The sequence below is a fragment of the Fulmarus glacialis genome, unplaced genomic scaffold, assembly GCF_000690835.1.
Source record: "Fulmarus glacialis isolate BGI_N327 unplaced genomic scaffold, ASM69083v1 scaffold6874, whole genome shotgun sequence".
In the NCBI taxonomy this organism is placed as follows: Eukaryota; Metazoa; Chordata; class Aves; order Procellariiformes; family Procellariidae; genus Fulmarus; species Fulmarus glacialis.
The window spans coordinates 33185-60521 of NW_009209862.1; the positions used below are offsets into that span (position 1 = coordinate 33185).

Here is a 27337-nt window from a genome sequence, read left to right on the forward strand (position 1 = left end):
CAAAAGGCTATTTAGATTTGACTGCAATCAAGTTAGAATTTAGCAGGTTTGTACTGTTCAGAAGACTCAGCTTTTAGTACCCATAGATACTTCAAGGAAGTGCGTATTTTAGTCTTAATGGGAAGTCCATGCATTCAGAGAACAAAATCAGCAGCTTGCTAAATTTAAGGTGATGAGAATTTTCACTGAAGCTCATATACTATGCATGTTCAGGATCATTCTCTCTCATTTGTCTGCTGGAGAAAACCACCTTCTATAAATGTGTTTTTATCAGATATAGTTTTAACGTTTTCAATACAGCACAACCTTAGCAGTTGAGGAGGATCCACTATGAAAACCAGTTTGTTTTGGGTTTTGGATATTTCTGGAATCAAGATGCTTAAATTATTACTTTTTCTTCTTTTTAATTTTTTAACCTTTAGAATTGATCAAACATATGTCAGTTTTTGCAAAACTCCTAGTGCTGAAAGCAAGGTATGAAACATCCGTAGATATTTATCTCTTCCTATAAACCCACACCTACTAACTGAATACACTGCCATATTTTTTAATGGTTAGCTATCTGGCATGTATAGAGGCCACCGCGTTAAGTATGATTTTTATAGCTGACATTGGGTGGAATTTTATACAGAAAAACACTATACCACTTCTGTGACCACCAGCTGACACCAGTGCATTTCTGGGACATAATCACTTCAGCTCTCTGGAGTAAAATCAGTGAGCAACTAATAAGAGAGTTCTGTAATAAACAGACAAGGTGAGACAGTGACTACACACAGGAGATCAAATTGCACCTCTGGGGAATACTGTACCTTATCCAGATACCTGGTGAGAACAGAGTTATCTTTATTGCTCCTGGTCATGTATCTTCCTGAGAAACTCAGGAACATTATTTTAAAACATAATTCTGTTAATTTTGGATTATAAGGATACTACCTGTGCTCTGCCTTTCTTTTATGCAGCTACCCTAATAACTTTGGGTTGTATGAGCATGCTCTACATCTTAACTGTCTGCCTGATTGCATCATGCACTTAATCTCAGTCCTAAATTCATGCTGAGGTAAATGTGCTTTTACAAAAGTTCTTCCTCGAGGGAGTCAGTGAGAAGCAGTGTGGTGTCATCATTACCTTGCCATTCTCTCATCTCAGTGTCGAGATTTGCAAGCTGAGATTATAGCTGAGACAAGCTGACAAGTTTTATTCCATGCATTTAATAGAAAGGTGATTCAGAGGTGATATTAATGACAGTCATCTTTGTCAAGGCTTCAAATGTCAAGTCCTCCCACAGAAAAAAAAACCACCCAACTAAATAAGCCATCAGAAAAGCAATGAGGAAGGAAGCCCAGAATATTGGCTTTGTCCACCTTTGTGAGTCTGATGCAGCATCTGTGCTAGGACTGTCTTTGGAGCGGTTATGGATAAGGCTACAGTCGCAGGAAAGAATGAATAAAATTGGTGGAGCTATGGAAAACAGTATCACCCAGTGACTGGAAGCCATGACTGAGGTTAGCATTTCTAAGCGGCAATCTCACTGCTATTACAGGCAGTGTAGTACCACAGGTCACATCTTGGACAATGGCAAGTATTAACTCCAGCAGCAACTGCTGTGTTAGCAAAAGGGAAAAAGCTAGTGCTTTTGAAAAGACTATCAGAAAATACCTACTAGCTGACTCAAAGATGATAAATTTAAGGTCTATATACCAAAAAATACATTCTGCAACAGTGAAAAACACAAAAACAGCACTCAAGTTTCCAAAATATTTTCTAGTGTTATGATGCTTCTCATATGTTAAGGGCTATAAATTATCAGATGAAAGTATTAGTTTCATTAATGCAGAAGCATGAACAGGTACTAATCAACATGATTCTCTTTTTCAGCCAAAAGTTGATGTGTTCGCTATTAAACTGCTTATAATATTACACTATTTAGCACAGTGGTTTTAGGTTTTTTTCTGTTTAGGAAGGAAATTATTGTGGTAAATGTAACAACTGACAGTGATAACTGTTCAGTTTGTCATTTACCTGGTGACTACATGGCAAGACAGCTTCAATTTGATGTCAGATGTACCATTTACAAGAAAGTATTTATCTTTTAGTTTACTCTGGTCATCAAATGCTACAATATTTCATGACAAAACTCTACTGTGTCACTCTCCTGTGGCAAACACTCTGCACTCAGCATCTGTTTGATGCTGAAACCAGGACAGAAAAAGAATTATCAAAATAGTGCATTGCTATATAAAAATATGGACGTTAACATTCAATATTGCACTGTGAATCAAAATAGATACTATTATGAACATACTTAGCTGGGAATAGGACTGGTCCTAACTCTTAATATATTCAAAACTGGGAGAGGCTCAATGAATTTGTATACAATCAGAAGGCAAGTGGTTCTTGATGCTGTCGAAAATAATTCTTGTCCCTCTGTTCCTTCTCATTAAATTGTCAATTGCCTGAACTTCTTATCCCCGTGATTCTGTATGAAAATTAATAGGAATTTTGTAACAAAATTGAGGGGGATTCCTTTACATTTTTACATTTATTGCACCAAAAATACAACGTATCAAAATTAGCATCTTCACTTTTTTTTTTAAATGCAAAAGTTCAACAGTATTTGCTGTTTAGCTTCTCATGGGGTCTTACTGAAGAAACTGCATTTCATCTCACAGTAATACCAAGACAAACTTGGACAGCTCCTTATAAGTTTTTAAAACAGTAATGCACGATTTTGGCTGTCACATTTTACTCCATGTATAACATATACATTTCTACACATTACTTTTATTGACGAGAACACATACATCACATCAACAGGCTATCTTCTCTTTTCCACATAGAGAGTAAGGACGTGCTTTTTAGTGAATTTATTTTAGAAAGAGAATCAGAAGTGTGTGTTATGACTTGCTGCCAAGCAAGCTAGATATTTGTGTTTGAATCTAGATGAAACTACAGTACTTAACTAAATTTACTAGGCACAAGTACGTGAAATCCAATATTGATAATAATTTATGAAGGTAAGAATACTGATTGCTATAATACTGCAAACTTAGTTTATGATAACATAATTAGTTACACTAATAACACTGCTTAGGCACAGTCTTGCTAATTATGATATTATAAATATTAATGATATCAAGCCTTTGTATTTGATTGCCCCTAGTAGGATCATTTATTATGGTATTTTCTTTTACCCGTGTTGTATTATTTTTATTCCTTTTCCCTTGAATGTTCATTCCTGGACAAACAGCCATCATGAGCTTATGCCTAAAATATATCTCTACCTTATCAATGATGCAGCCTGGTTAACTTTATATGTTATTCTTTAGTAGCAACGATCCAATGATATAATTCAGTGCTAAGGGCAATCAAATACACAATCAGTTATATTCTGTATGCCTTGTTCCTTTTAAATGTCTAACAGAGCCAGCCAGACAAGATTACACAGGGCTTTGTTTTTCATTCTTTTTCATGTGACCTGTTTCAAGTTAAGATTCCTTTGAATTATTAAATGCTTTCTTAAAGCATCTTTTCACACTACCTTTTTAAAGTTAATTATTGATGTAGTGACAAGCGGAAAAGACTAAGAATTATAATTTTTTTTTCTCATTCAAAAGGACATGAGAAACATCTTTGACAATGGTTGTCTGTTTAGTAAAATACAAAGGTAATACAAAGATAGAACACTGCAGCTTTAAAGAAGAATTACAACAAATCTCTGTTACATCAATTGGAAATGCTGTGTATGTTTCTACAGGTGTTAAAGGAAGGAAGTTTAGATATAACCCTTTGAGCCTGGTTTAACTGCTTAACATAAGTAAATGAAAATGAAACTGCTTATATCTTGTTTTATTTTTAAGCAGCGTATTATCCAGAGCTTTAGGAATAGGATTGTCTTTTCTCCTGGAAGGTAATGTTATAATTTTCAGAGCTCCACAGAGAACAACAACAATATAGGAGTCTCTAATCTCCTGCTAAATCCAACTCCAGTCATCAGCAATGATAAGCAGAGATTTGGAGGCATTTGACACTCCAAATCCTATTCTTTTGTAATTCTTTACTTTATACAACATTTTCAACAGTGTTAGATCAGATTTTTGGAAGGATAATCAATAGGCATGATGTATAACTGAAATCAGTCTTCAAAGTGATCCCCTCTAGTAACCAGAAACAAAAGCTCAGCCTCCCTGCTGTGCAGGTATTTTGCTTAGAGCAGTAGGCAGCGGGGCATCGGTAGGAAGCCAGTTACACCTCCCTGCTTCTCAGCATGGATCAGCTGGTGCCCTGGTGGAGGGGTGAGCAGTACTGGGGCGGCTGCAACCCACTGCATCTGGCAAAAATCTCCAAAGATGCTTTTGTAGCAGGGAACTACTAGAGCAGAAAAGAAAGACAGTCCAGAGGTTAGGACTTCAGAGAGACCATAGTTTACATTCCTATTCCACCACAGACTTCTAGGTTTAAATGATCTTGCGGAATCTATTAAATTATTTGGTGCCACTGTTCCTCACCTGGAACTTCCCTGCCTTGCAGAGGGTTTGGGAGCCAGCACACATGAAGGACCATGAGATGCTCAGGTATGATGATTGAAGGGCCGCTCCTACCTGATCTAGTGTTCCAACTAACAGCTGGTTTGTGACAAGATGTCAGCTGGTCAGGTCCAGTGCTAGAAGGCTTTCATGTCTCCTGAATGTTGCACCATGGCTGGAACACCCAGGAACTTCTGGCACAGTATTAGTATTAATCTGAATTGAGTTGAGTTTCATTAAAACAAGCAGTTCCAGAACTTGTACCAATGCATTTGTAATTTTACATCCTACACTTTTTTTAAAGACATGATGTTATCAGTCAAGTGGAGAGATCATATTTATAGTAAAAATGTTATCCCATATCAAGTCATTTCAAGTTTGTCTTCTTAAGCTATATTTGTTAATACTCAGAAGGAAAAAGACTTGGTGACTAATTGTGACAGCAGCAGTGGTCAACCAAGGTAAGTAACAGAAACTGCATACAATGATTATGGAATTGCATTCAAAGCCAAGACATAGCGTCATTATACAGGAATGGCAATGAAACAACATACCTTTCCCATCAGATCAGCAATTCTAGGTACTGGTTTTCCTTTCTGATGGCGCATGGTTGCAGGACTCTGTCCATTCCAGTCTTTGAGTTCCTCAATGCTTTTCAGGTAAAGAAGAGCTCGCAGTCCACTGCAGTAGTCATCAATAACAGTGAAATCTTGATTCTGGATTGCACTGCATACCTGCGAAATATAAGTCAGTTATCAGCAATATCCTGGCAGAGGAGCACATGGAATTAGCAAACTCTTTGGACTTACTTATTATCAGATGACCCTTCCTGCAACTTCACTGGGAAAGAACGACAAGAATTCAGGATATTAATTCTCTACTTAATCCTCTGTCACGATACCACCACTGCAGTTCAGGAAAAAAAGGACTCAATAACACTAATTATGCCTAGGTTTCCTAATGGCAGCCCTTAGATCAGGCTTGAAGGCTGTTCAGAAGTAAGCCTGCAAGCCCAGACCCAAGTGTGCCTTCCGGGGTGCTGATGCTAAGCATGGCAAACCATCAGCTATGCTCAGACCTTTGCCTGCAGACAGACAGTGGTATTCCCCAGCCTGCTCTGTTCAGGAAGCACAGACATATCCAGTTAGGTCCTCGTCAAGCAAATCACAGAACTTGCTGAGGTTGCAAGGCATCTCTAGAGATTGTCTTGTCCAACCTCTCAGCTCAGACAAGGGTCAACTAGAGGAGGCTACCCAAGACCGTATCCAGTCAGGGTTTGAATATCTCCAAAGACAGAGACTACACAACCTCTCTAGGGAACCTGGTCCAGTGTTCAATTTCCCTTGCAGTTTTTTCTTATATTTAAATGGAACTTCCTGTGTTCCAGTTTGTGCCCATTGCCTCTTGTCCTTTCACTGGATGCGCCTGAGAAGAATCTGGCTCCAACGAAAAAGTCTCAGCAAACAGCACCTATGAAGCTGACCTGTTAGTATGGGTGAGCATTGCCAGGCACAGAACAGAACGGTCCTCTTCTGCTAATCACCATTTGCCATTCAGTGGTACTGGGAGGCCAGGCCACTTATTTTAGATACTTTAGAAACACAGATAGAAATATAGCTTTATAAACATATAAACCAATGATCTCTGACCTGCAGAGCTTAACACGTAAACACAAAACTACTGACAGCAGATAATAGTCTCACCATTTACAGGGATTCTTCTAGACCACTTTGTGGATATCAACTCAGATTTAAACCCACATAGATCCCCAACCAAACTGACAAGTGCATAAAAAATCCCTGACTGTTCTCTGAACACCTTCTCATTAGCTAAACTCTAATCATCCATCAGTGACGAGGTACAGGGTTGGTTGACTACCGTTAATTGTCAGTCCCTGGAAATGCTCTGAAATTCCAGATGCGTCAGTATTTTCAGCCTCTGATTCAGCTTTTATTCTAAAAGCTAAAAAGAATGCTCCTGATAATACCTACACTTACATGCACACATAATGAACAAAACAATGAAATAGCCACCTATGTTAGAACATGAATGTGTACACGTGGACAAACACATCCATATTCCTGGGACATGAAAACACACCTTGGATCATAATTGACATCGACACTTAAAAAATACAGGAAATATAGAATTGTTTTTCACATTTCAGAAATGATAATACAACTTGCAATTCTGAAGACAGATACACATCACATTGTAAAATACCATACGCTACAGCTGTACAAGGGAAAAATAAGGGCAAACTATAAAATAAGCACAAGAACATTTTCTATGCAGCGCATTTACATTACATAAAATCTGTTTCTCTGCAGAAACAGTGTGGGCATTAATTACGTCTGTTATGCCTTCCGTAGACTTCAAGACTTTTTTTTTTCAGAGCAATTATAAAGAACATCATAATAATTTTCTGTACAGGTTATTTAACTGCAAAACTGAACTGATGCTTATTTAAACCTTTTTGTTCACCAAGGGATTCTTTATGTTTTTTAGTGCATGGGTAACAGTTTTATTAGCTATTCTTAAAAATACTAAAACTGTAAAAAAATACAGTTAAAAGTCTCATCATGTCACTTGAAACAAGTTCAGGCACTGTTGTCAAAATCCTGAAATATTTTGACAGGATGTATACACATGAGATACACTGGAGGATACCTGTAATAACCTTATAAATAAAGAGGCTTTTACTGTTTTCCATCTTGTGGTGCAGTGTTATGAACTGCAATAATATAAAAATGTGCAGAAGATGATTTCACACTAAGAGCTAACATTTGATCCCTGTGAGTCTATGTGCAGTGCACTGCCTTCCCTGGAAAGCCAAGTAGGTTCCAGAACGGAAGGCAAAATGCAATTTTTTAAGAAAAATGTAAATCTCTGCACTAAAGAAAAATGTTATCTGAAATGGAAAGACTTGGAAACAGAATTAGCAAGTGGTTTCAGATGATCCTCCTCTTCCTTAGGAGCCTTATGACTATGGTGCCAAATGGTGCAGATAATTAACCAAAGACACACCTTTCACTGATTTCACTGTGGTAAAAGCAAGTGCTTTTCCTAGAACAAGAGCGATTCAAACATTAACACATACAAAAGCAACAGAAATAGTTCTGCCATGTTTTTGGCAAATTCCAAAACATTTTGAGCTTTGAAATGTCTTACGTTGCACATATCACATAGATGGTGAGTTTTGTGTTTTAGGCTTACAGTATCTTCCATGAATCAATGTAGAAGACTTTGCTGCATTTTAAAAGGTGGCAAACAAAGTCAAGATAAAAGGTCACCCTGACCCATCAGCCATGACAATTTCTACACCAGAGAAAGAGGTTTTTAGCATCATACCTGGCTTGCCTCTGAATCACGAGATTAAATGACATTGTGCCCTCTTTTCAGCACAAGAGAAGTGGCAGGGCAATAGACAAGGTGAGACTCAAACTCATGCATCCGGAAAAATTGCAGAAGAACTGAACTGACCCATCTCCACACATCATTAATGCCCCTGCTTCACTCCTGCTACTTGCACTGGGAACAGGCATGCTTCTCCTCCCTCGCAAAGCTAAACGTTGAGCCCCCTCTTCTGCTGGTATCTTATTTTACGGGTGTGAAGAGCAGGAAGAGCAGTCCAGCTATGGCCATATTTAAAATGGAACTACCTTTTGGTTGCTACCACCTCTCATTTAACGTCTTATTAAAACACCTCAACAGCAGATAAAGGCGAGCAGGGTGCTGCTGTAACAGCTGTTGTCCGTGCCTTGCACACTGATCGAGCAGCAGCATGAAACTGAACTGCAACCAGCCCTGCCCACTCAGCTCCTCCCCTCAGCATCATGCTTTTACCAACCAAACACAGCGAAATGTGCTTCCCTTTAGACCCTGAAGCAAAAGCCTCAACAAAAATGTAACTCACAACTGAGAACATACACATATGGTGCCAGACCAGCAGTCTGTATCCTGTGGCCAACAGAAGCTGCTTATGGACAAGTATAAGAAACAGAGCAAGTGTGGATCAGTTGCTCAAGTGGTTTATCAGCCCAGGTTCTGGCAAGCAGTGGTGCTGGAACTTTGCATGGCAGAGATGGCACCCGTTTAATATCCCTTCGTCCTAAATAATCCACGTGAATCTGTTTCTGAGTAAATTAACATTCAACTGTTCACTGACCCAGGCTTTCACCTGAAACATTTAGGTAGAAAGTAGCTTTTTCTTTTTTGGAGGATGAGGAGCAGCAGGCCCTGTGAGCAACCTATAGGACAGAGTGAGGTCCAGATCACAATGAAGCTGTTAGCTGTCCTGTTGACAAGTGCTGTCCTGCTGTCTTGCTTGTATTTGTCTCTAGCTTTGGACTAGAACTTGGGCTAGAAGGCGCTACATTTTTCCTGCTTAGAAAGGTAATGTGTATTATTCATATTGCACTTATACAGAGGGAGATAATTTTGCACAAGCTTGGTTTTACTGCATTCCCTGGCTCTGCCTTGGCAGTAGAACTGCTACAATTTCATTTTTAACATCTGACTTCCTCGCCTTTCCCCCAGATCCAAGACTCCTTGTTCCACTCCAATGATTGCCCCTTACATCCCAAAAGAGACAAGCAGGCCAACATGCTATGTATGATGAATTATATCGTGCTCTCAGTATTCTGAAATATAAATCTGTTCAGTGTAAGTTGCAGCTGTAGGTTACAATTCTAATCTATACAGACATGTCTGAGATACTAAAAGACACAATGCCTGCTTTGCTGCTGGTAAATCAAACATACACCAAATCATCTCATTGGGGAATGGGGATATGAAATGAATCACAGACTAAGGCTCTAAGTAAAATTGTTCTGCAAAATGCAATGATGGGAGAGGCATGCAAAGGTCCCTGCTGATGTCTTGCATAAGAAATGACCTGATCGCTCTATTACTAAATAAACATAAATACTGAGTCTAACTTTGTCAAAGGATCTAGAGCCATTACAAATCTTGCTTGAGGAACTGGAGTAAATTGTCAGGAGATTATTATTGTGTAAAAAGAATTTTACGGGTTACATGATTGTTGTTAATCATTCACATCAATCTGAAACTTTTAATTTACATATTTTGAAGAAAAAAGTTCATTATTGGTGACAGGTACCACCACATCAGTTATAAAACATTGTAAATGCCTTTGCTTTTAGCAGAATCATTACACGACAAAGAGATGCCAATTTCTGAAGTCTTTACTGAGGCAAATCCTCTGTACCTTTTATTGAGAGCTCTGTCTGTGTAAGACCTTTTAGGTTTTGTCCATAGTCTGTGTTTCTAGGAGCAACGGGAAAAATACCCAGACATTGCTTTTTATTTTTGTTTCGCTCTCTGCAAAAATGACTGTGGTTCCTGTTCAGACTTTGGCATATCTTGGGGGACTATGTGGAAGACCTGTGCCATCTGTGCAGAACTTGGACAAAGTGGCTGAGGCATTTCCAGCCAGATTACCCACTAAAGCAATTCCTATTCAGTGTTGTCCTTGCATTTTCCCCTTGTGGGATGTTGCAGAGGAGAGAATATTTTCCGTAACACTGGAAAGAGGAAACAATGCACTCCTCTTCAGGCATCACTCTGTCCACTCTCTCTTACCCCACGACCTTCAGTTTTTACATAAACTCATTATTATATGGTGAAATCCCAGCTGGACAGGTGATGGTGGGGAAGATGGTGCCAAAAAGGAACCCCAGTCTCCACCTGCATTCTTTCTATTCCATCCATAGCAGGGATTTCAGCAGAAGCAGCAGAGGACACGCAGATCTAGACATGTTTGTATCAGTTCTTCCCTACGCTACTTTCAACTAACAAGAGGTAGTGTCTCTATAATCTCATATGCCGCTGGTTCACTGCAAAAGGTTGGAGCAAGTCAGAAAATCTAGCCTGTTTAATAACGTGTTGCTTTGCAAGAAATGTAAGTATTCTTGGTGTGAGTAGATCTGTGAGAACAAGAATGCTGCAATGCCTGGCAGCAGTCATGCTCCTATTCAAAATTGTCTCAAAGCACTATTAAAACCCTTTGCCAACAATATGAATTTGTGGTAGGAGGCAATAGGTCGGAGAAAATTTTAATTTTTACATCCCTCTGAAATATATGTTTCTCTCTTCAGAATATGTGTGTAAAATAATTGTCATTTTTATGAAAACAGAAGTAACAGTAAGGAGGCAGATGGGTGGCAGTGATACACGGTCTAGAAGTAAGAAGATTGATGGGTATATATTTGTATATACAAACGCAAATCACATAGCTTGACTGTTCTACCATATCAGTTTCCATTTGTTGTAGCTGTACAACATCAAAGCAGTGATGTCCCCATATATTGCATTTAGTGGTAATGTAACGGTCTACCAAAAAAAAAAAAAAAAAAATCAAAGTGAGAGTTTCTAAGTAGTTTCCTGGCAATTGAGACAGCAGGCTCTTTCATCTGTGCTGTAACTGTGGCAGTGCATTGATTTAAACTCCTTCTGAGATCTCAAATGCTTTTATATTCTTAGGTCTTGCTGGCTGCTTTCTTTTTGCTTTTTTTTTTCTCCCTTCAAATGATAAAATTCTAGCATTTAGCAGAATGCCATCTTGCTTCCCCAGAAGACGGAGACTTATTTCAGCTTTGGTTCTAAACTGCATAGGATCTCTAAACAAAATAGCTCTCAAAATGCCATCCGATTAGGAAATTGGCCTTTGACTTCACAGTTTCTAATATTCTTACTATAGCAAGGGGATAAACAACTATTATTCCTCCAAGATACCTGTGAGAGGTTTTACAATGGATTAACAATTTTGCTTTTCCATTAATTTGGTTGACTTCCTTTGAAATGTTTTTACTGATATGCCCAAATGGTAAGCAAAAGATTTACTGTTTTGATTTTATATTATAATATATTTTCAATTTTAGCATTATTTATCATCTTTTTATAGAAGCTTTCTTTTTCTATTAAAAATTCTTCCCGGTAAGTATTGAAGACATAAATCCACCTTCCTGTTAGAGAAACATTTATGAATGACTCTAAGCTGTTTTTCAATGTATAGTTGAGGCTACTGCTTTTTTGATTAGTGTCTATTGATTAAGATTCTAGTGGAAAAAGACTGAAGTTGTAAATGAACGCAAGGTGCTTCAGGAAAGATTCTATTTGTGCCCATCTGGGTATCCATATGAATCGACAGCCTTACGAAAATTAATTTTATTGTGGTGGGCAAGAGCATGATTATAATCTGGGTAAGGCATACATACAATTTAAAATTTATTCTCAAAAGCAACTGGCAAAAATTGACTCAACTAAAGGGAGATTTTTCTGGGCCATGCAATCTATATGCTGTTTAGCTCTTGCCTATGGAAATGAAAATCTATGTTTTCTAGCCCCTGTACAATGATTTAGATGCACCCAGATCTACAAAGTAAAAAGCAGTACACACAGCATTGGATGTCTGACACAGCACTTACAATAATGTGGCAAGAGCTGCGATGTGAGCGTAAGCAAACAAATAAAATCTCCTCTGAGAGGGGTTTCTGTACTTACAATCTTCAGGATATCAGTGTCTGTGGAAAGGCTGCCTGTATAACTATGGTTCCTCCTCCTCATATCTCGTTGAACGCTGACTTACCAGTACATTAAATGCGTAGCCCAAATTATCCTTTCTAACAGCAATTATTACTTTTGCTGGAGGGTTGTAGGATTAAGAACATTAGGGGAAGTGGATTATCAGACAATGTGGTGCAATCTCTGGAAAAAAATGAGATTCTTTGTTTTAAAGAACAAATTTGTGAGTAAGAAAAAGCTTCCCAAATATTGATACAGTACAGATGGAATGATTTGATTCATTCACATTAGCTGCTTAAATGACTCTAGAGATACAGGTTAACAGATGGGATGTTACTTAACAAGGCTTCAGATATTGGATCAAGGTGCAAAACTGATTTGGATGATAGCTGATAGCCTTTTTAAAACATTAGAATTGAGCTAATATACATGAACTAATGAACTACTATTTGTTCCAAAGTCTAGTACAGCTTTCAGAAAGCAGTCTGAAGGACTCAAATATTACATCTACAAATTGTCTGAATTGTGGGAAAAAAACCACATAATCTTTTTTACTGGGTCCTAGACTTGATGTCCTAATGAGCTGAGGGCTTACTAGTGACACTTGAGGGGCAACACACAGAAGAAAGATTCAAAGATGCTAACAACTCCAGGCTCTGCAGAGTAGGCAGCCATTCACATAGGGCTTAAGAAATCTATATTAAAAAGATGACTGGATGGTCCGATGTCACGTAGGTGTCAGTAATGAAGTATTTCAGTCATTTTGTTATACCTCAAGTGAGTTTATCAGACAAGCCTTGAGGTAAAGTGTCATTCTAATCAGAAGTACAGGCTAATGTCAGTTAGTAATGGAGCTCAAAATGAGTTAAAAGGAGAAAAAGGTCTCCAGCCCATGCATCTCTTATCTTGGGGGATAAAAGCTCTATCTCCTGTACAGCTTAGATCCTCTCTACAACAGGACAACATAACGCTGACGTGGTGTCGAGCAGAGCTGAGCTGACATTTAGGGAGCATCGAGGCAGGGAGTACAGGTAAGGAAATGAGGATGCAGTAGCTGGGCAGGAAGAAGAGCCACACAGCTTGTGTTGAAGCTACAGCAGCCTCCTGAGGCAGGCTGTAATGAAAAGCCTTCCCAGCACCAAGGTGACGGTTACTGCCGCTGGCACAGAGACCCTGAAGTACCTCATTTTTGGGGGTGAAAGATAGACCTTGTTCGCATATTGCACTCCAGCAACCTTGGGCAACTGTGAGTGGCCAACAATGAAGGAGGAGAAAAAAGTCTAGAATCCATTAGCCACTTATCAGATGAGGGCACGGCAGGGGATAAGAGCACTGTAAGGGATCCTTTAGGAACGTTATCAGATGCATTAATTCCTAGCCTACTCAAATGTATTTTTCCTTCCCTTAAGTTCTTCTCTACCAATTAATGTATCTTTGATCTAAATAGCTAAACTGGGTGTTTGGGAGTAGGAAACCGGTACTTATCAAGGGACCCTGAATGATGCAATTTTGTATCCCGTGTCTTTGAGAGGGGAAATGCGGAAGAAATCAAGAATTTTCAGAAGGCTCCCTGAGGTAATTGTTTTTTTTTTTTTTCCCCGTCAACCACCCCTAGAGTAATGGTTGTATTTGCTTATCTCACTAAAGCATTCTGTCAGTTCTTGGAACTACAAAGTGGACCTTTATGCAGTAGGTGGGCACACACACTGATAAAAGTGCTGATCATGATCATCTTTCCTAAGAAAACAAATATGATTCCATATGCCTTGAGCATTGAGGAGTGTGGGAAACAGTCTCATAATCAACCATCTATAGCAAATTATATCTTTGTACTGTAGATCTACAAAATGAAAGATATCTTTGAAAGCAGATGAGCTAACTCCCCTGTGTAAACAGTCCAATCGCATATAGAGGCTCTACAACTATCTTTAAATATATGTTGAATATCACTTCATATTTCATTTATTAACACCCAGAGGTCTCACCTCTCTCTTCTAAGTACTGTTATGGAAAATGAAATCCTTCAGTTCTCCCAAAGGTTCTGCAGCTGCTGGTACAGCATCAGCAGCTGTGCCAGGTAGATGTAGATTTACTTGACCCATTTCCATGAGCTGTATCCTCCAGCTCCTCCGAAGATATTTCTAAAGCAGGTATCAGTTAAGTTGCTCAAATCTGGAGGTTTGATGTTAAAAGTCATCAAGTAACATAACACATTTAGTCAGAAGTTAGCAGTGTTTTTAAGACTTTGTTTTCTAAGAGCTAACCGACAGGCACGCCATTCTCTCTGAACTGGAGTTGGCCTGTTATTCCATTTTTGGAAAGCCATATTTGTCAGAAGTGAGTGTGGTTCTAGGAAAGCACGCTTTTCAGAAAAGAACCGTGTTCTGAAAAACGTGTGGAAAAGAGTTTCAGAATTACCAATATGTGCTGTTTGACAACATGGAATGCAATGGCTCCATTTAACTTGAAAATCTATTTTGCAATCCAAGTTAATTAGAATGAAAAGGTCAAAACTGAAATATGTTGCAAAATGATTGAAACAAAGATTTGATTCACCTAAATAGTATTTTTTCTTTAAATGTGTTAATGCCACAGACATTTAGAATTTTGATTATCAGTTTAAACTGGAAAACTTTTCCATCCTTAAACTTCCCTGTGACAGAATAACTATTTCCTGATCATTGGTAATACTCAGGTTCATTAATGCATAATGGATCCAGGGGTAAAGCTTCAACGTTCTTCATCCCAGGACTCTCTGGATCAGACACAGATTTGAACCCAGATCTATTTGGATTAAATGAAATTTGTCAATGAAGAACAGTTTCCTCAAAGAAGTTTTCAACAAACTCTAATGAGAACCATCTACTGAGGGACATCCTCCTGTGACCAGAATTTTGAAAGATGCAGACCTCTCAAAATCAAACAGAAAAGCAATTTTTCCATTTTGGAACCTCAGTTCAGTCCTGCAATGATTAACCCCTCATCCTTGTGAGTCTTTCTCTCTAGTACTCTCACATTTTATTTCAGCTAAAATTACTTTCATCCTTTATCAGCTTGCCTGTACAAATTTGTGCTGCAACTGCTGTGTCCATTGAAGAGTAAGATTCATGTGAATAAAATAGTTCTGACCCTCCGAGTCCTTCACGTCTGAGATAAAAACCCACTTCCACATTTCCTTGGGGATTGTTTTACCTATCTCTGTCCAAATAATAAATATCAGCAAGAAAAGCAGCGACATAACTCAGATATTGAAGGAAGTTAAACCCTTCCTTAAACGTACTGCCAGCTTCAGAAAAAATGGTTTCTCTGTTTCTTTCATTCAAATTGCATGGATAAAAGGACCTCTTGCCTGACAGATCAAGCTGTGTCAGGGGGCTTGTGTGGTAGCAGGAAAAAAACTTCAAAAAGGCATCAGGGCTCATATACCCAGATTCCTCCCTCCTTCCTGGGCAGAAAAAAGTTTTTTCTACCACTGGGAAAACTGGCAGATCGGTCACCAAACTCCAGCTAGCCCTGCACCGAGCCCGAGCCGAGCTGCACAGCAGCACGTGCCTGTGCCGGCATGGGCTCCAGGACCGTGCCTTCCCCGAGCACAGCCTCCTCCACTGCTTGCTCCCCCTTTCTTCCTTTCATTGCCAGCTACAGCCTCTGACTGCAAGATCAACGGAGCTGCTACGATACAAAAAGGAAAATTTCTTACATGCGTATTTTCTTTGTATGACCAATAATGTTTCCAAGAAAAACTTCTCTGACGGCAGAGCTTTGCAATCCTGAATGTTTTACGTTTTCCCTTTTTGGAAAACAAGTCCCCTGCAGTTACAATATACATAATTTAAAACAAAATACAGGAAATTCCCTAAGTAATTAGTGGAGATGGCAGTAAAGAAAAAAGAAACTCAGCTTTTTCCACTGTGCTTATCTTTTCTTCTATTTACATTTTCAATATCCAACAGGGAGCTGGGTACATTTTCAGACTCAATTTCCAGTCAGCTCCACACTGCTACACAAGGGGAACTCTGTCTACAACAGAGCTAGCTTTGTGTCTGAAAGCAACCTAAGCTGAATAAAACAACTTGCCCACAATTTCTTCAACACTTAACTGAGCATCTTTTGAAGAGTCATCTCTATGTTGCTTTTACTTTGTAAACTTTTAAACAAAACTCACTTCATGTCAATTCACACCATGTGGTTTTACCTACAGAGAGGACAGGTCTGTGCTTGTTCATACAATATAGTGGCACACAAATCCACATCAGTAGTGTGGATTTAATGTGGATTTAATCCACATTAAAAATAGGTGCAGCAGTACTGGGTTTTGGAAAGAGAAGCAGTATTGTGGATCCTTGGGAGAGATGGAGAGCATGTTGCCAAGCAATTATTCTTCATATCTCCTTAATCCTTAAAGTCCCTATGTCACCAGACCCAGGGAAGCAGGATAGACACCTGGGCAGAAGGGGAAAGGGAAGCAGACTCAGTGGCCCCAGGTATAAGAGCAGAGAACAAATCCCCTGCAGAGGCTGGGAGTGACTGGTATTTGAGCATTTGAACTGACGCTCAATTGAGACCTAATTGTTATTAAATAATTATTACCATTCAGTGATAGTTAAACCTACTTTGCATGAGAATCCATTATAAGAATGACAAATAGCAGTTGTTACGGAATGAGCTTGAATTCATTCTTACAAATTTATGAAATAACAATCCTATCTATGCAGACCTCATTTACTAGTTGGTGAAATGAGCAGAAATAAAGGAAAGCTAATAGATAAATCCCCTAAGCAGCTCCAAATAAAATGTAAAACTACTGCAAAACTGGACAAAATAAAAGGCATTATTAGCTTAGAGTTTAGTCTGTAACTTTACAATGTGCAGATTTGAATACCGCAACTTTTCATTAAAAGTGGCATGATAATAAAAGTACAAATCAATAATGAAAACCTGTTTTAACTTGATTTTTTTTTCCAACTATAACCAAAAAACTTTCTAGATTGTTTTTGTTTGACAAATTCCGATTTCCGTTAAAAGGAATTCTCACAGAAAATTCTCACTATCAATTAGCAACTTCCATCCCAAGTATCTGTAATGGGGCAAGTGTGGCAGTCCTCTAATGACTTTTTTGTATTAGCAAAGACAGAGAGACAGTTCAGAACAGGTTGAGTTTCTGTAATTAGCACTGAGCTAAGAAAAAAGCAGAAAATAATGAAATGTTTATCAGAAGTGAGCGTTTGAGTATTTCTGCCCCAGCTCCTCTCTCTCTTTCACATTCATTTTTCTTTTGATTTTATGTCAACATGTTCAAACAGCACTTTGTTCCCTCTTTTGTTTCTGCATGTACTGTAAATTTCAGCTCTGCAGAGAAGGGTCACTCCATTCAGCGCTGCGTCCACTGAAGACTTTTTTAAGCATGCGGCTCTGCGAGCAGCAGAGTTAATGATACCTGGCTTCCAGCAGCTCTGTCTTCTGGTTGGGTTCTCTGACGTCTAATAAGGTGTGACTGCCAATTAAAGCCTTTCCTGTGGCTGACACAGTCCTAACAGCACTGTCCCATGTGGATTCTCAGAGGTCTAATAAAGGTGAGCTCATAGCGTGCTCGTGCTTACAGTGAAGGAATGCAGGTATGCTCTCTCCTTTGCCTGACTTTGTTTTCTCAAAACTTGTTATAGAAAAATACTTTCTATCTTCCAGCAAATTTCAGTGAAAATGGCCACAAAGCCCAAATGTGACTGAGGATACTCAAAAGGACATACAAACACATATCAAGTTTCTTTGGGAATATGGGCTAAAACCTGCTATTTCTACATGAGACTATATTTATCTCAATCAAAGGACTTACATGCCTTAAGTGGTATTTTTTTTTTTCCTTGAAATTGTTGGTGGATGTAAAGAGACATCCCTTGAATCTCATCTTGTATCATTTTGGTGGCCTGCCACTGCATCCAGCAATCCATCTTCTCTAATTGGTGAGAGAAGAATTAGCTCCAAAATATCAACTCCTCTGTATCATGAACAGCTTTGTACAGAAAGGTTTTTTTATCTTCTACCCCCTGAGCCACAGCCTGCGTCAGAAACTTCACGGTGTCCAGCTGGTGCCAACATGTGCCCCTTCTTGGGCTTATCCATCCATGGAGCACTCTCCGACTGGCACAAAGCAAAGCCTTCAGCCTCTGTTTCCCCCATGTGCTGGTGTAAGGACGGGCTGGGGGCAGAGGAGAGGTGGGCTCTTGGCAAGTCCAGGCAGGAGAAGCTCAGACTTGCTCTGCCACACCGATGGCACCCTGCGGTTGTTTAAGACTTGCAGCCACCAGCCCGACTTCATTCTCGCACAGATTAGACACAAGGAAAGGCTGAGCCCTTCCTCTGCATTCAAAATCACTGCTATTCACTGCAAGACAAAAATTTTTTCCAAGTGTCATCAGTATAAACTTAACCCGGAATTGTAAAACACAGGGCCTGCTCCATCGCTGCCCTGCTCTGTCACTCCCATGATTTCACTCTCTTTTAGTTTTTCACTCTCCATACCATTAAATGGCATAAACAATAATTCCTGGATGAGAATTTTTTGGCCTCATCTAGTCCTCACTTAACTCAAGTATTAGTGTCTTCACTGACTAGAACAGACACTGAGATGGGCTTCAAAGAACACTAATTAAGTGCATGGAGAACTAGCTCTCTACTTTGCAGTTCTGTAGCCATAAAAAACGTAGAGAAATTGCACCAGTGACCTTAATGAAAATTTAAAAAAAAAAAGGGGGGGGGGGGAAATACGGTGAATAATTACAGCATACATTTACTTCACGGGGTTTTGCGGGGGTTTTTTTTAGATTGGGGTGGAGAAAATGGTAGCATCTAAACATTGAAATGTGACATAACGTTTATGAAATGGTATTTTTTTTTCCCTGTCATTTCAGTGATTATATTTTCAGAGCCTGACACCCAGGGCATTTTATACCATGTAGAAGGGTTCCTCACAGGGTTTCACATTTGCACAAATCCAATAACAGTGCTCTCTCATAGTTCAAGTCCCACTATTTTGTGATGGGAAAGCTTGTTTATTCACACACAAAGGGCCATCCTGCTGTTATAAAAATCCCTCAGCTAAATGCTTCAGTAAAAAGCCTGCTGAAGAAAAAATAATAATCAAACTGTCCTGAATCCCTTGAGACTCTGGCTCCAAAGAGGTACCAACAAGAATGCTCCTTGAAAACGTTATAAAAAACACAAGTAGTCTCATAAAAACAACCATGTTCTGTGTTGGAGGGAGATTTTATCTTGCAGAGGCAAAAAACATCGCTATTGCTTTCGTAACATGGGCTGTGATACTTCCAGAATGGTTTTGTTCTTCCTCAGATCCCTGATGTCTCATACACAACTGGTGTGGGGCAGGAGAGAAGGACATGGGGCAGATCCAGCAACACAAGGGACCTTACTCCCTTGCCTGAAAGATGAGAAGGGTCATGGTGCAAGGTCCAGAGGCAGCAGGTGTGCCTGGGCTGAATACAACATGATGAGGACAAAAGCACAGTGCCAATAGGAACAGGACTGCAAGGTACTACATCCCGTCCAGGGCATGTGGGAGAGGGGTGAAGGTGTGTCTGAAACAGGGCTTGGAGCAAAGCTACAGGCTTCCCTGCTGGGAAGCAGAATTATATGGGTGGATTTTAAATCGTTGCTATATAGAGAGCCTTACAGACATCCATGCTGGAGCAACAGGGGACACGTGTGACCTCCATACTTTGTAAGAAAAGAAATTTGTTTGAAAAGGAACGTATTCTTGAAAAGGGAAATATTCTTTACACGTTAATGACCAATATTCAAGATTAACGAAAGTATTCCATACCAGAATATAATGTTAAGAGACTCTACCATGAAACAAGTATACTTCAGAAAGTATCCCTTTGTTCTACCTTTTTTTTTGATACATCTGCTAGAAATAATGACTACAGAATCTCTTTCAACAAAAGGTCATTTATGTCAATGGACAGAATACAGAGGATCAGATCACCTGCGGTAATTGCAAATTAATGCTCTACTGCTAATGCATTAACTACACAATATTGATCTACAATTGAATCATACAGGCTACTGTGAAGTGATTTTTACTTTAATATTTTTATGCTTTTATTGCTTTTTCCATAATGCATTTTCTCTTTGCACTGGAATTTTCTATAATTGTCTCCATTTTTAATTTCCTACAGCGAGATGACTTTGAAAAATGTATGTCTCTTTCAAAGCCTTGCAAAAATCTAACAAACCATCAATGTGACATGGTAAATCACGTACATGATGCAAAAGATGCAAAAAAATCTGATATACATCTTATTTTGAAAAATTGGGGCTTTTAAAAAAGCTTACTTAAATTTAAAAAAAAAAACAACTTCAGCCTCACTGGAAGCCTATAGTAATGAACTGTGCCTCAGAAAGATGTAGCTAGGCATTTCTGGAGCTTTTGGTATGCAATGAGTGCAGGATTATCTCCATACATAAAGTTGTTATTTTTTTTTAATTTCATGCCTGTACTGAAAAGGGATGGTGGATTTGGGTATGTTACAAAAAAGTACAGTGCTATGGAATCAGCTGAAGAATGACTGAAATGTCTTAGCATTTTCAATGAAAAATTAAAAAACAAGTGGGGTCTTTTTGCAACTGTTTCAGAAGTCCGTAAAGTGGAAGAATGCTCTGTTAAATTGCTGGATAAAATTTTAATCCCAGCTACTACTGACTACAATGATCTAGTTTGTTTTTTATACCTGCTGCAAAACTTTCTTACACATGAACTTTTTGCCAGTAACGACACTAAGATGTTGCCCTCCATCTTCCAAAGGAGGTGATAGAACACCCTTTGAATACTGAAACTCTCCCCAAACCATTCCCTAATATACTTGCTTAATACCACTTGAGGTGGTTATAGCATATATCAAAATACGGCTTACCACCTGACTCCTGACTTGCATTCCTGTGTATGATGATTTCATAAATGGAAAAGAAATGTCCATGTTTTAAAAATAAAAGCAATTGGAAAAAATAATGGAGAACTGATTGTAGGTGAAATAGCTGCAGAGGAAAAACCTGATCTTGCTTTTAATGGAGGCACATTTATTATTCATAAACCTCTTCTCTAAGAGATATGCCACATAGCAATTAAATCAACTCACACAAAGCCTTCGTATTATCTTAGCCCATGAATGTCACCCTCTCATGGCAGAGAAGACACAGGACTCTTGTCTAGGCAAAACGAAGGGAAGCCCAATGGCCATGCAAGTGCTGCTCTCCCAGGCTTTCTAGCTGGGCTCCGTGGATGGATGAATACAGCCTGTGCTGCCTAGTGGTATTAGACTGCGTTTAATGCCGGATGAACTGACATTCCCTAGCTTTTTAAAATACTGCTAACGAGGAAACATCCACACACTATTCTGTGTAACAGGGCAGTGATAGCAATGGCAGTATCCACTCCCAGGTTTTGAGACCACTACTCATTTGGCACAGCTGAGTGCAGAGCTCACTCCAGCACCGCCAAAGCCTGGGCTGCTTGCTTTCTGCCTCTGGATCTGTCATAAGGTGTCCTTGCGGTTTTGGAAACATGAAGTAAGATCACAGAATGTGCAGTATTGTGTCAGTCCAAGTGTCTATTCAGCACCATCTCCAACAGTGTCCAAAGCAGATACTTAAGGTAAGGCTATGGGACACATATATAATTTCCCCAGTACAGTCCCAGCTTCTACCTACTTAACTCAGGGACTTGCTATGAATCTTAATATACTGAATCATTCAGTAGATCACTTTATTTGATGCTATCTCAAAATTCAATACTTGCTCTGTATTTTGATACTGAGAAAGAAGTAGTGAACTGTCAAAGCTGTTACGATAAGAAACAGAGGTTTTGACTGTTGAAGAAGGAACAACTTGGGTATTTGATACCAAGGACATGCAAGAAAGAGATTGGGATTCAGGGAAAAGTATATTAGCTGGCTATTCATATGACCTTATTATGAAGGAAGACAACGGCAACGATTCTCATAATCCTAATTAGGTTCCAAAGATAACCTATGAAGATGAGGCTGTCTTCTGTCTATCACAATGTATCTTGCCTGAGCAGCAAATACAAGTTTCAGTCTAGTCCCAGTCAAGTTTATTTCTTGTAAGACTGTCTATAGAGATTACTCGTTTCCCTCTCCCTTCCATTTGCCTTTCCCAAGATGAGGGAAAGACTTATGGCCTGTACTCACAAGTTTACTAAAGGCTTATTTTTAAATAAATGTAATTGAACTAATTCAGACCCTTACCTACACAGCAGCTTTAGAATCCATTTAACTTAGATTAGTTTAAATGACTTCCCTACTTCAGTGAAACAGAAATAAGCCACTCAAACTGAGGATAGGTTTGATCCACAGGCGTTTAAAATCCATTCTAAAGATGATTTAAGTTAAACTGGTGAAGCCTAAGGACAAGAAAAGAGTTTTTTCACCATCTGTGGGAAAAATCTGTTGAAAAGAGAAATTGTTCTGTAAAGGGCAGAAGACCACTATAGATCCAAGTCATTTCTGGAAGCCAGTTGCAGAGAACTTGATTATTACTAAAAAGAAAACAATAATTAATGTTTTGTAAATCCAATATTCTTTCTCTTGAGCACTGACTGGGATGTCTGCATTAAATTATATTTCAGAATTTCGCATTACCATTGGCAAACCAACAAAAAAGAAAAGAAGTAATAAAAAATAAACAGCTACACAGTCTACATAAAGGAAAAGTGCATAAATGACATTAAAACCCTTCATTTTTAGTCATCCAGAAACAGATGCAGCAGACGTAGAACAGAAAATCACTCCACTCTGTGTAGTTCAGATCATGTAACATTGTTACAGACAAAGCCATCAAAACTGCAGCTCTATTAGCAGTAACAAATGAAATGCATCTATAGCACTAAAAACATTCCCTTGCCAATCCTACTTTTTTGTAGACAAATGCTGCTATGTAATTTGTACCGATACTTAGTATTTATATGGAAGAAGCTCTGAGACCATTGTGTAAGAAAGGTAGATCTTGGGAAAAGAAGATAGGAATGGTATTAATAAATCCAAAGAACATAGTAAGTCTATAAAAAGGTAGTAACCGCCTACTTCAGCTCCCAGAGATGCTAACTTTGATATGCATTAAAAAACCCAACCAAACCATTCAGTTGGCCTATTTTTTTTTCTGAAACATAGCAAACAAATGACTAATCTCAGCAGTCACCATAGCTGTGCAGAAAGGATGGTCACACTGAATCTAATTTTAATGTCAGTGAGTTGTGGGAAAGAAACAACTCCAGTCATCCCATGGAGTGACACAAAGCCAATATCCACAGGATCCACAGCTGCCGTGGTCTATGATGGGAACTACAGATAAAGAGGATGAGTATCTACCAGAATGTAACAATATATAATGGAATAATATAACATAACCACCACCTGCTCCTTATCAGCCATTCTAACATATATGCTGCAATGGTGCCCTGACATGCCTAAGTAGAGCTAGTAAGGGGCTGATTTCCAGCCAATTTCCTGGTGCCCATAATAAGAGGCCACCAAGGCTTCCTTCCATGACAGGGACTAACTAACCATGCCAGTCTGGCCAGGACCTCAGAACAACCCATCAGGCAATGTAAACAGCCTCAGCTACTGCAAGCAGTCTGACACCTCACCCCAATGCAATGGGCTGCAATGCCAGCACCATATGCAGGAGGTATAGCTCTGCACCTCCTGTCCAGTAAACATGCTTAAAGGACACAGATGCCTGGATAAACTTTAAACTGGCTCCCAGTGGGACCAAAGTAGTGCTCTTTGAAATCCGTCTCCCCTTAAAAAGGCTCTTGTAGAAGACAAAATCCGAGAATAAAGGAAAATCAGATAGCTCAAGCTTAACTCTGTGTCAACCTTGTTTATATGACAATGGAGAGATGTTTAAAGTTTAAATCCTGTAGTTCTGAGAAAAAAGTGATAACACACTCATGGCTAGCCTTTTCCCAGAATGGTATTGTGACACCCAAAGTCTTCTTTTGGCAACTTCTCCTCCATCTGAAATGAACGTCTCTTAGCAAGAAGCATGAAGCTAAAACCACGAAAACTCCTTTCAATGGTATAAAACCCCCTCTATCCTAATGTTTGAAAGGAAGATACATTACAGTTTTAATTACAGTTATTTTAATTTTAATGTTTTAAAGAAAGAAAAGGTACCTGTAAAACAGAAGCCCCACTATGCAGAAACTGGAGCCCACTTTCAGCAGAATCGATGCCTCCAGTTGCTAAGATGGGAAATCCTGGGAGAGCACGGGCTATGGCAGACACTGCACGGAGGGCGATGGGCCTAATAGCATTTCCTACAGAAAACCAGAACATTTTGTTAGCAACATCAGAACACACCCTGATGTAATTTGCACATCCCTCATGGTAGGAACATCAGGAACTAACATCTAATTCTGAGATGCAGAGGTTATATTCATTTATAGATTGACACCATGTGGGTTTCTAGTGGTATCAATACTTGTAAAGTATTATGAATTTGGCTGAAATAAAGAAAATTGCAGAAACAAATTGCTTGAACATTTTAGCTGATGCTCAAAACAAAGACTAACAATGTCTGAGACAGAAAGCAATACTTTACCATACAGTACACTGTAGACAAAGAGATCTATGTTTCTACATAAAGAATCAGGTTGATTTTTTCAACATAGATGTTGTCCAAATAAGAGGGAACATCTCATTTATTTATGTCTGACTAAAAATTGTTTAAAAGCGCCATTTCACTGCACTTGACATTTCATATATTATTTAATATGTTTCCCCTTTGGATGTTTGTAGATTCGAATAATCCTTTAAGTAAGCCCCCTTTAACTACTAACACGATAGTCAGAAGCTCAAAAGAATAAAGTCTATTCATTTAAGGTTGTATCTCCAAGACTGGAGCTTGCATTTTCAAATGGTATATAGAGGTTGAGTCAGACAGTTCCCTGCTACATTTAGAGGAATTATGATTAAAGTCTCAATACACTGTGACTGCAATGCATCTGCTTTGGCTACATCCTATTGATGGCACGCAAGTATTTAAAATATGCATGCAGATGCTGCTCATTAAATGATGGATAGCATAGACAGCTGACACTTTCACTTATTTATTTTTTAGGCTAGTTGGGATTTCTTTAGATAACTCCCATATTCTTAAAATTTCTACTTAATTCAGAGAACCTTTAGGATAATTTTATGTTATCATTGGACAACAATACAGTAGTGTAAGGGAGGGACACATCGCTCCCAGAGGAACTGGCTGGCTGTCAACTTACTCAAGGAAGTGCTAGTACTTTTTTTTTTTTTTTTTTTTACTCTATTAGGCAACTTGGGGAAATACCATGACATTAAATACTTCTGAACACCCTCCATGGGTATTTTTATAACCTTTAAAGCTTTGACCTTCTGCAAGAGCAAATAACCAAAAGGGAAGAAAGAAAGAAAACCAATGCAATGAACAAAGCAAGAGGAAGAAGAAACCACAATTAGGAAGTGTGGGAAAAGAACCCATGTAGAAACAGTAGCCACTGCATTGCCACACCTCTGCTTAGATGCCTGACCAACATCCTCATCTCCTTCAGACAAAACTTCTTCTTCAACCCAAACAAGCTGTGTTGCTATTCTTTCTCTACCCTTTCTGAGACAGAAATATTGCAGTCTGCTGGCTGGGTTTTTAATCTAAGAAAGTCTTTAGTAAAGGATAAGTTGCTTTTTTCAAGCAGCCCTCTCTCACTGAGCGCAGCACCTACCTTCCCTCCAGTGTCCCCGTCAGTCCTTCCTCTCAGGCAGAGTTTTACTGGTCTCCATGAAGGACCTACTGTCAGCTCAGGATTCTGCTCTCTAGAAAGAGCCTCTCCCTTGCTTGTGCATCAGCTAAGACCTCCGTGGTCTAGCTGGAAGGGTCAATAAGGAGAATGATCCCACACAGATACAGGTCACAAAACCTGTTATGTTTTGCTTTAAATAGTACAGCTGTGCTGTCACTTTGTCAAGGAGCTGTTTTTTCAAGGTAATTTTCCATTACAGAAAACTGAAATTTGGTTTGTCTTAATCATTAAAAATACTCTGTCTTCAGCTCACATTGCCTTTTGCAACATACCACTGCCCCTCACTGTAACACTGAATTCACAGGAGACCCTGGCCCATCAGTATTAAACACATTCACACCCAAAAGTTCAGCTAAGCAGTCTCTATTGACACCTGCTCTGGATTCAGCACAAAATTATCTTCTTGGGCAATGACAACTTCTGCTGCCTCAGCATAGACACCTTCTCATTATATACGTAATACCACACCTCCTCCTTCTTCAACAGCTGATCTCTGCACCCAAGCAAAAACCAGAGGACTCACTATCTGATCAGACAGACTCTTCCATCTGCCATCAAAACACACTGGATGGTCTTCCATGCCCGTATTAGGGATCAGGACTGCTCACAGGCTTTACACAGGTACTTTCTGCTAGTTTAACAGAGACTACATAGAAATACAATGTTTTCAGCATATAAACTTTCATTTGCATAAATGGACAGCCTAACCCAAGATGCACTATCAGTGTGTTTTGGTGAAAACTAGAGCCTGGTTCATAAAAATCAGAAATCTCATCAAAACTGCCCTAAAGAATCTAAGAGCACACCAGAACAGATCACAGAAAGGAGCTGGAGCTGAACAGGAATTTTCCACAGGACACTAATGACTATTTGCCATCATTTGAGCTAGATCGATTGTAAAGCGTTTGAAAGAAACAGAATGATCCTCTGAAAGAGGATGACTGCTAGTGTCCAAAGAGCAAATATTACGACAGAATTGATGGTCCAGTCTTAGAGAAAGACTTGAGCCAAAAAAAATGCAACCATGCTGTTTGCTCTCATGGATTTATTTATAAAGCCTTTTGGAGGGCATACATGCCAAGACATACATTACACAGCCAAGACCATTGAAAATAATCTCATCGAAAAACACTAGTTCACAAAATTCTTCAAATATTCAGTGTTTGAAATTGAGGCTACAGGTAAGCATCAGACTTGCTATATTGCTTTCAGGCACTGACACAGCTGCTCCAGAGTCTCACTGTGATGAGGTAGTTATTTTTTAGAAAGGTGAAAGAATACAGACACTGGTAACTATGAAATCATGTGGCTAGAGGGAAATTTCTTCCCAATCTGCATGAGTTAAAAACTGACATCTGCCTTGAGGCATGAAGGTTTATATTCTTTTAACCCCAGTGTAACT

The 27337-nt window shown here is 39.0% G+C and overlaps 1 protein-coding gene across 1 annotated transcript in view; it reads right to left on the minus strand.

The window, feature by feature from the left end:
- Positions 1-27337, minus strand: part of LOC104076188 (dihydropyrimidine dehydrogenase [NADP(+)]-like) — a gene marked incomplete at its 3' end in the record, with an annotated part of 119703 nt that overhangs the window by 29570 nt on the left and 62796 nt on the right. Inside the window, exons 7-8 of the mRNA XM_009576962.1 lie at positions 24281-24423; positions 5081-5260 (exon numbers count right to left, since the gene is read on the minus strand). Of these exons, the coding sequence (XP_009575257.1) occupies positions 5081-5260; positions 24281-24423 (323 nt within the window). The remainder of the gene's footprint in view (positions 1-5080; positions 5261-24280; positions 24424-27337) is intronic.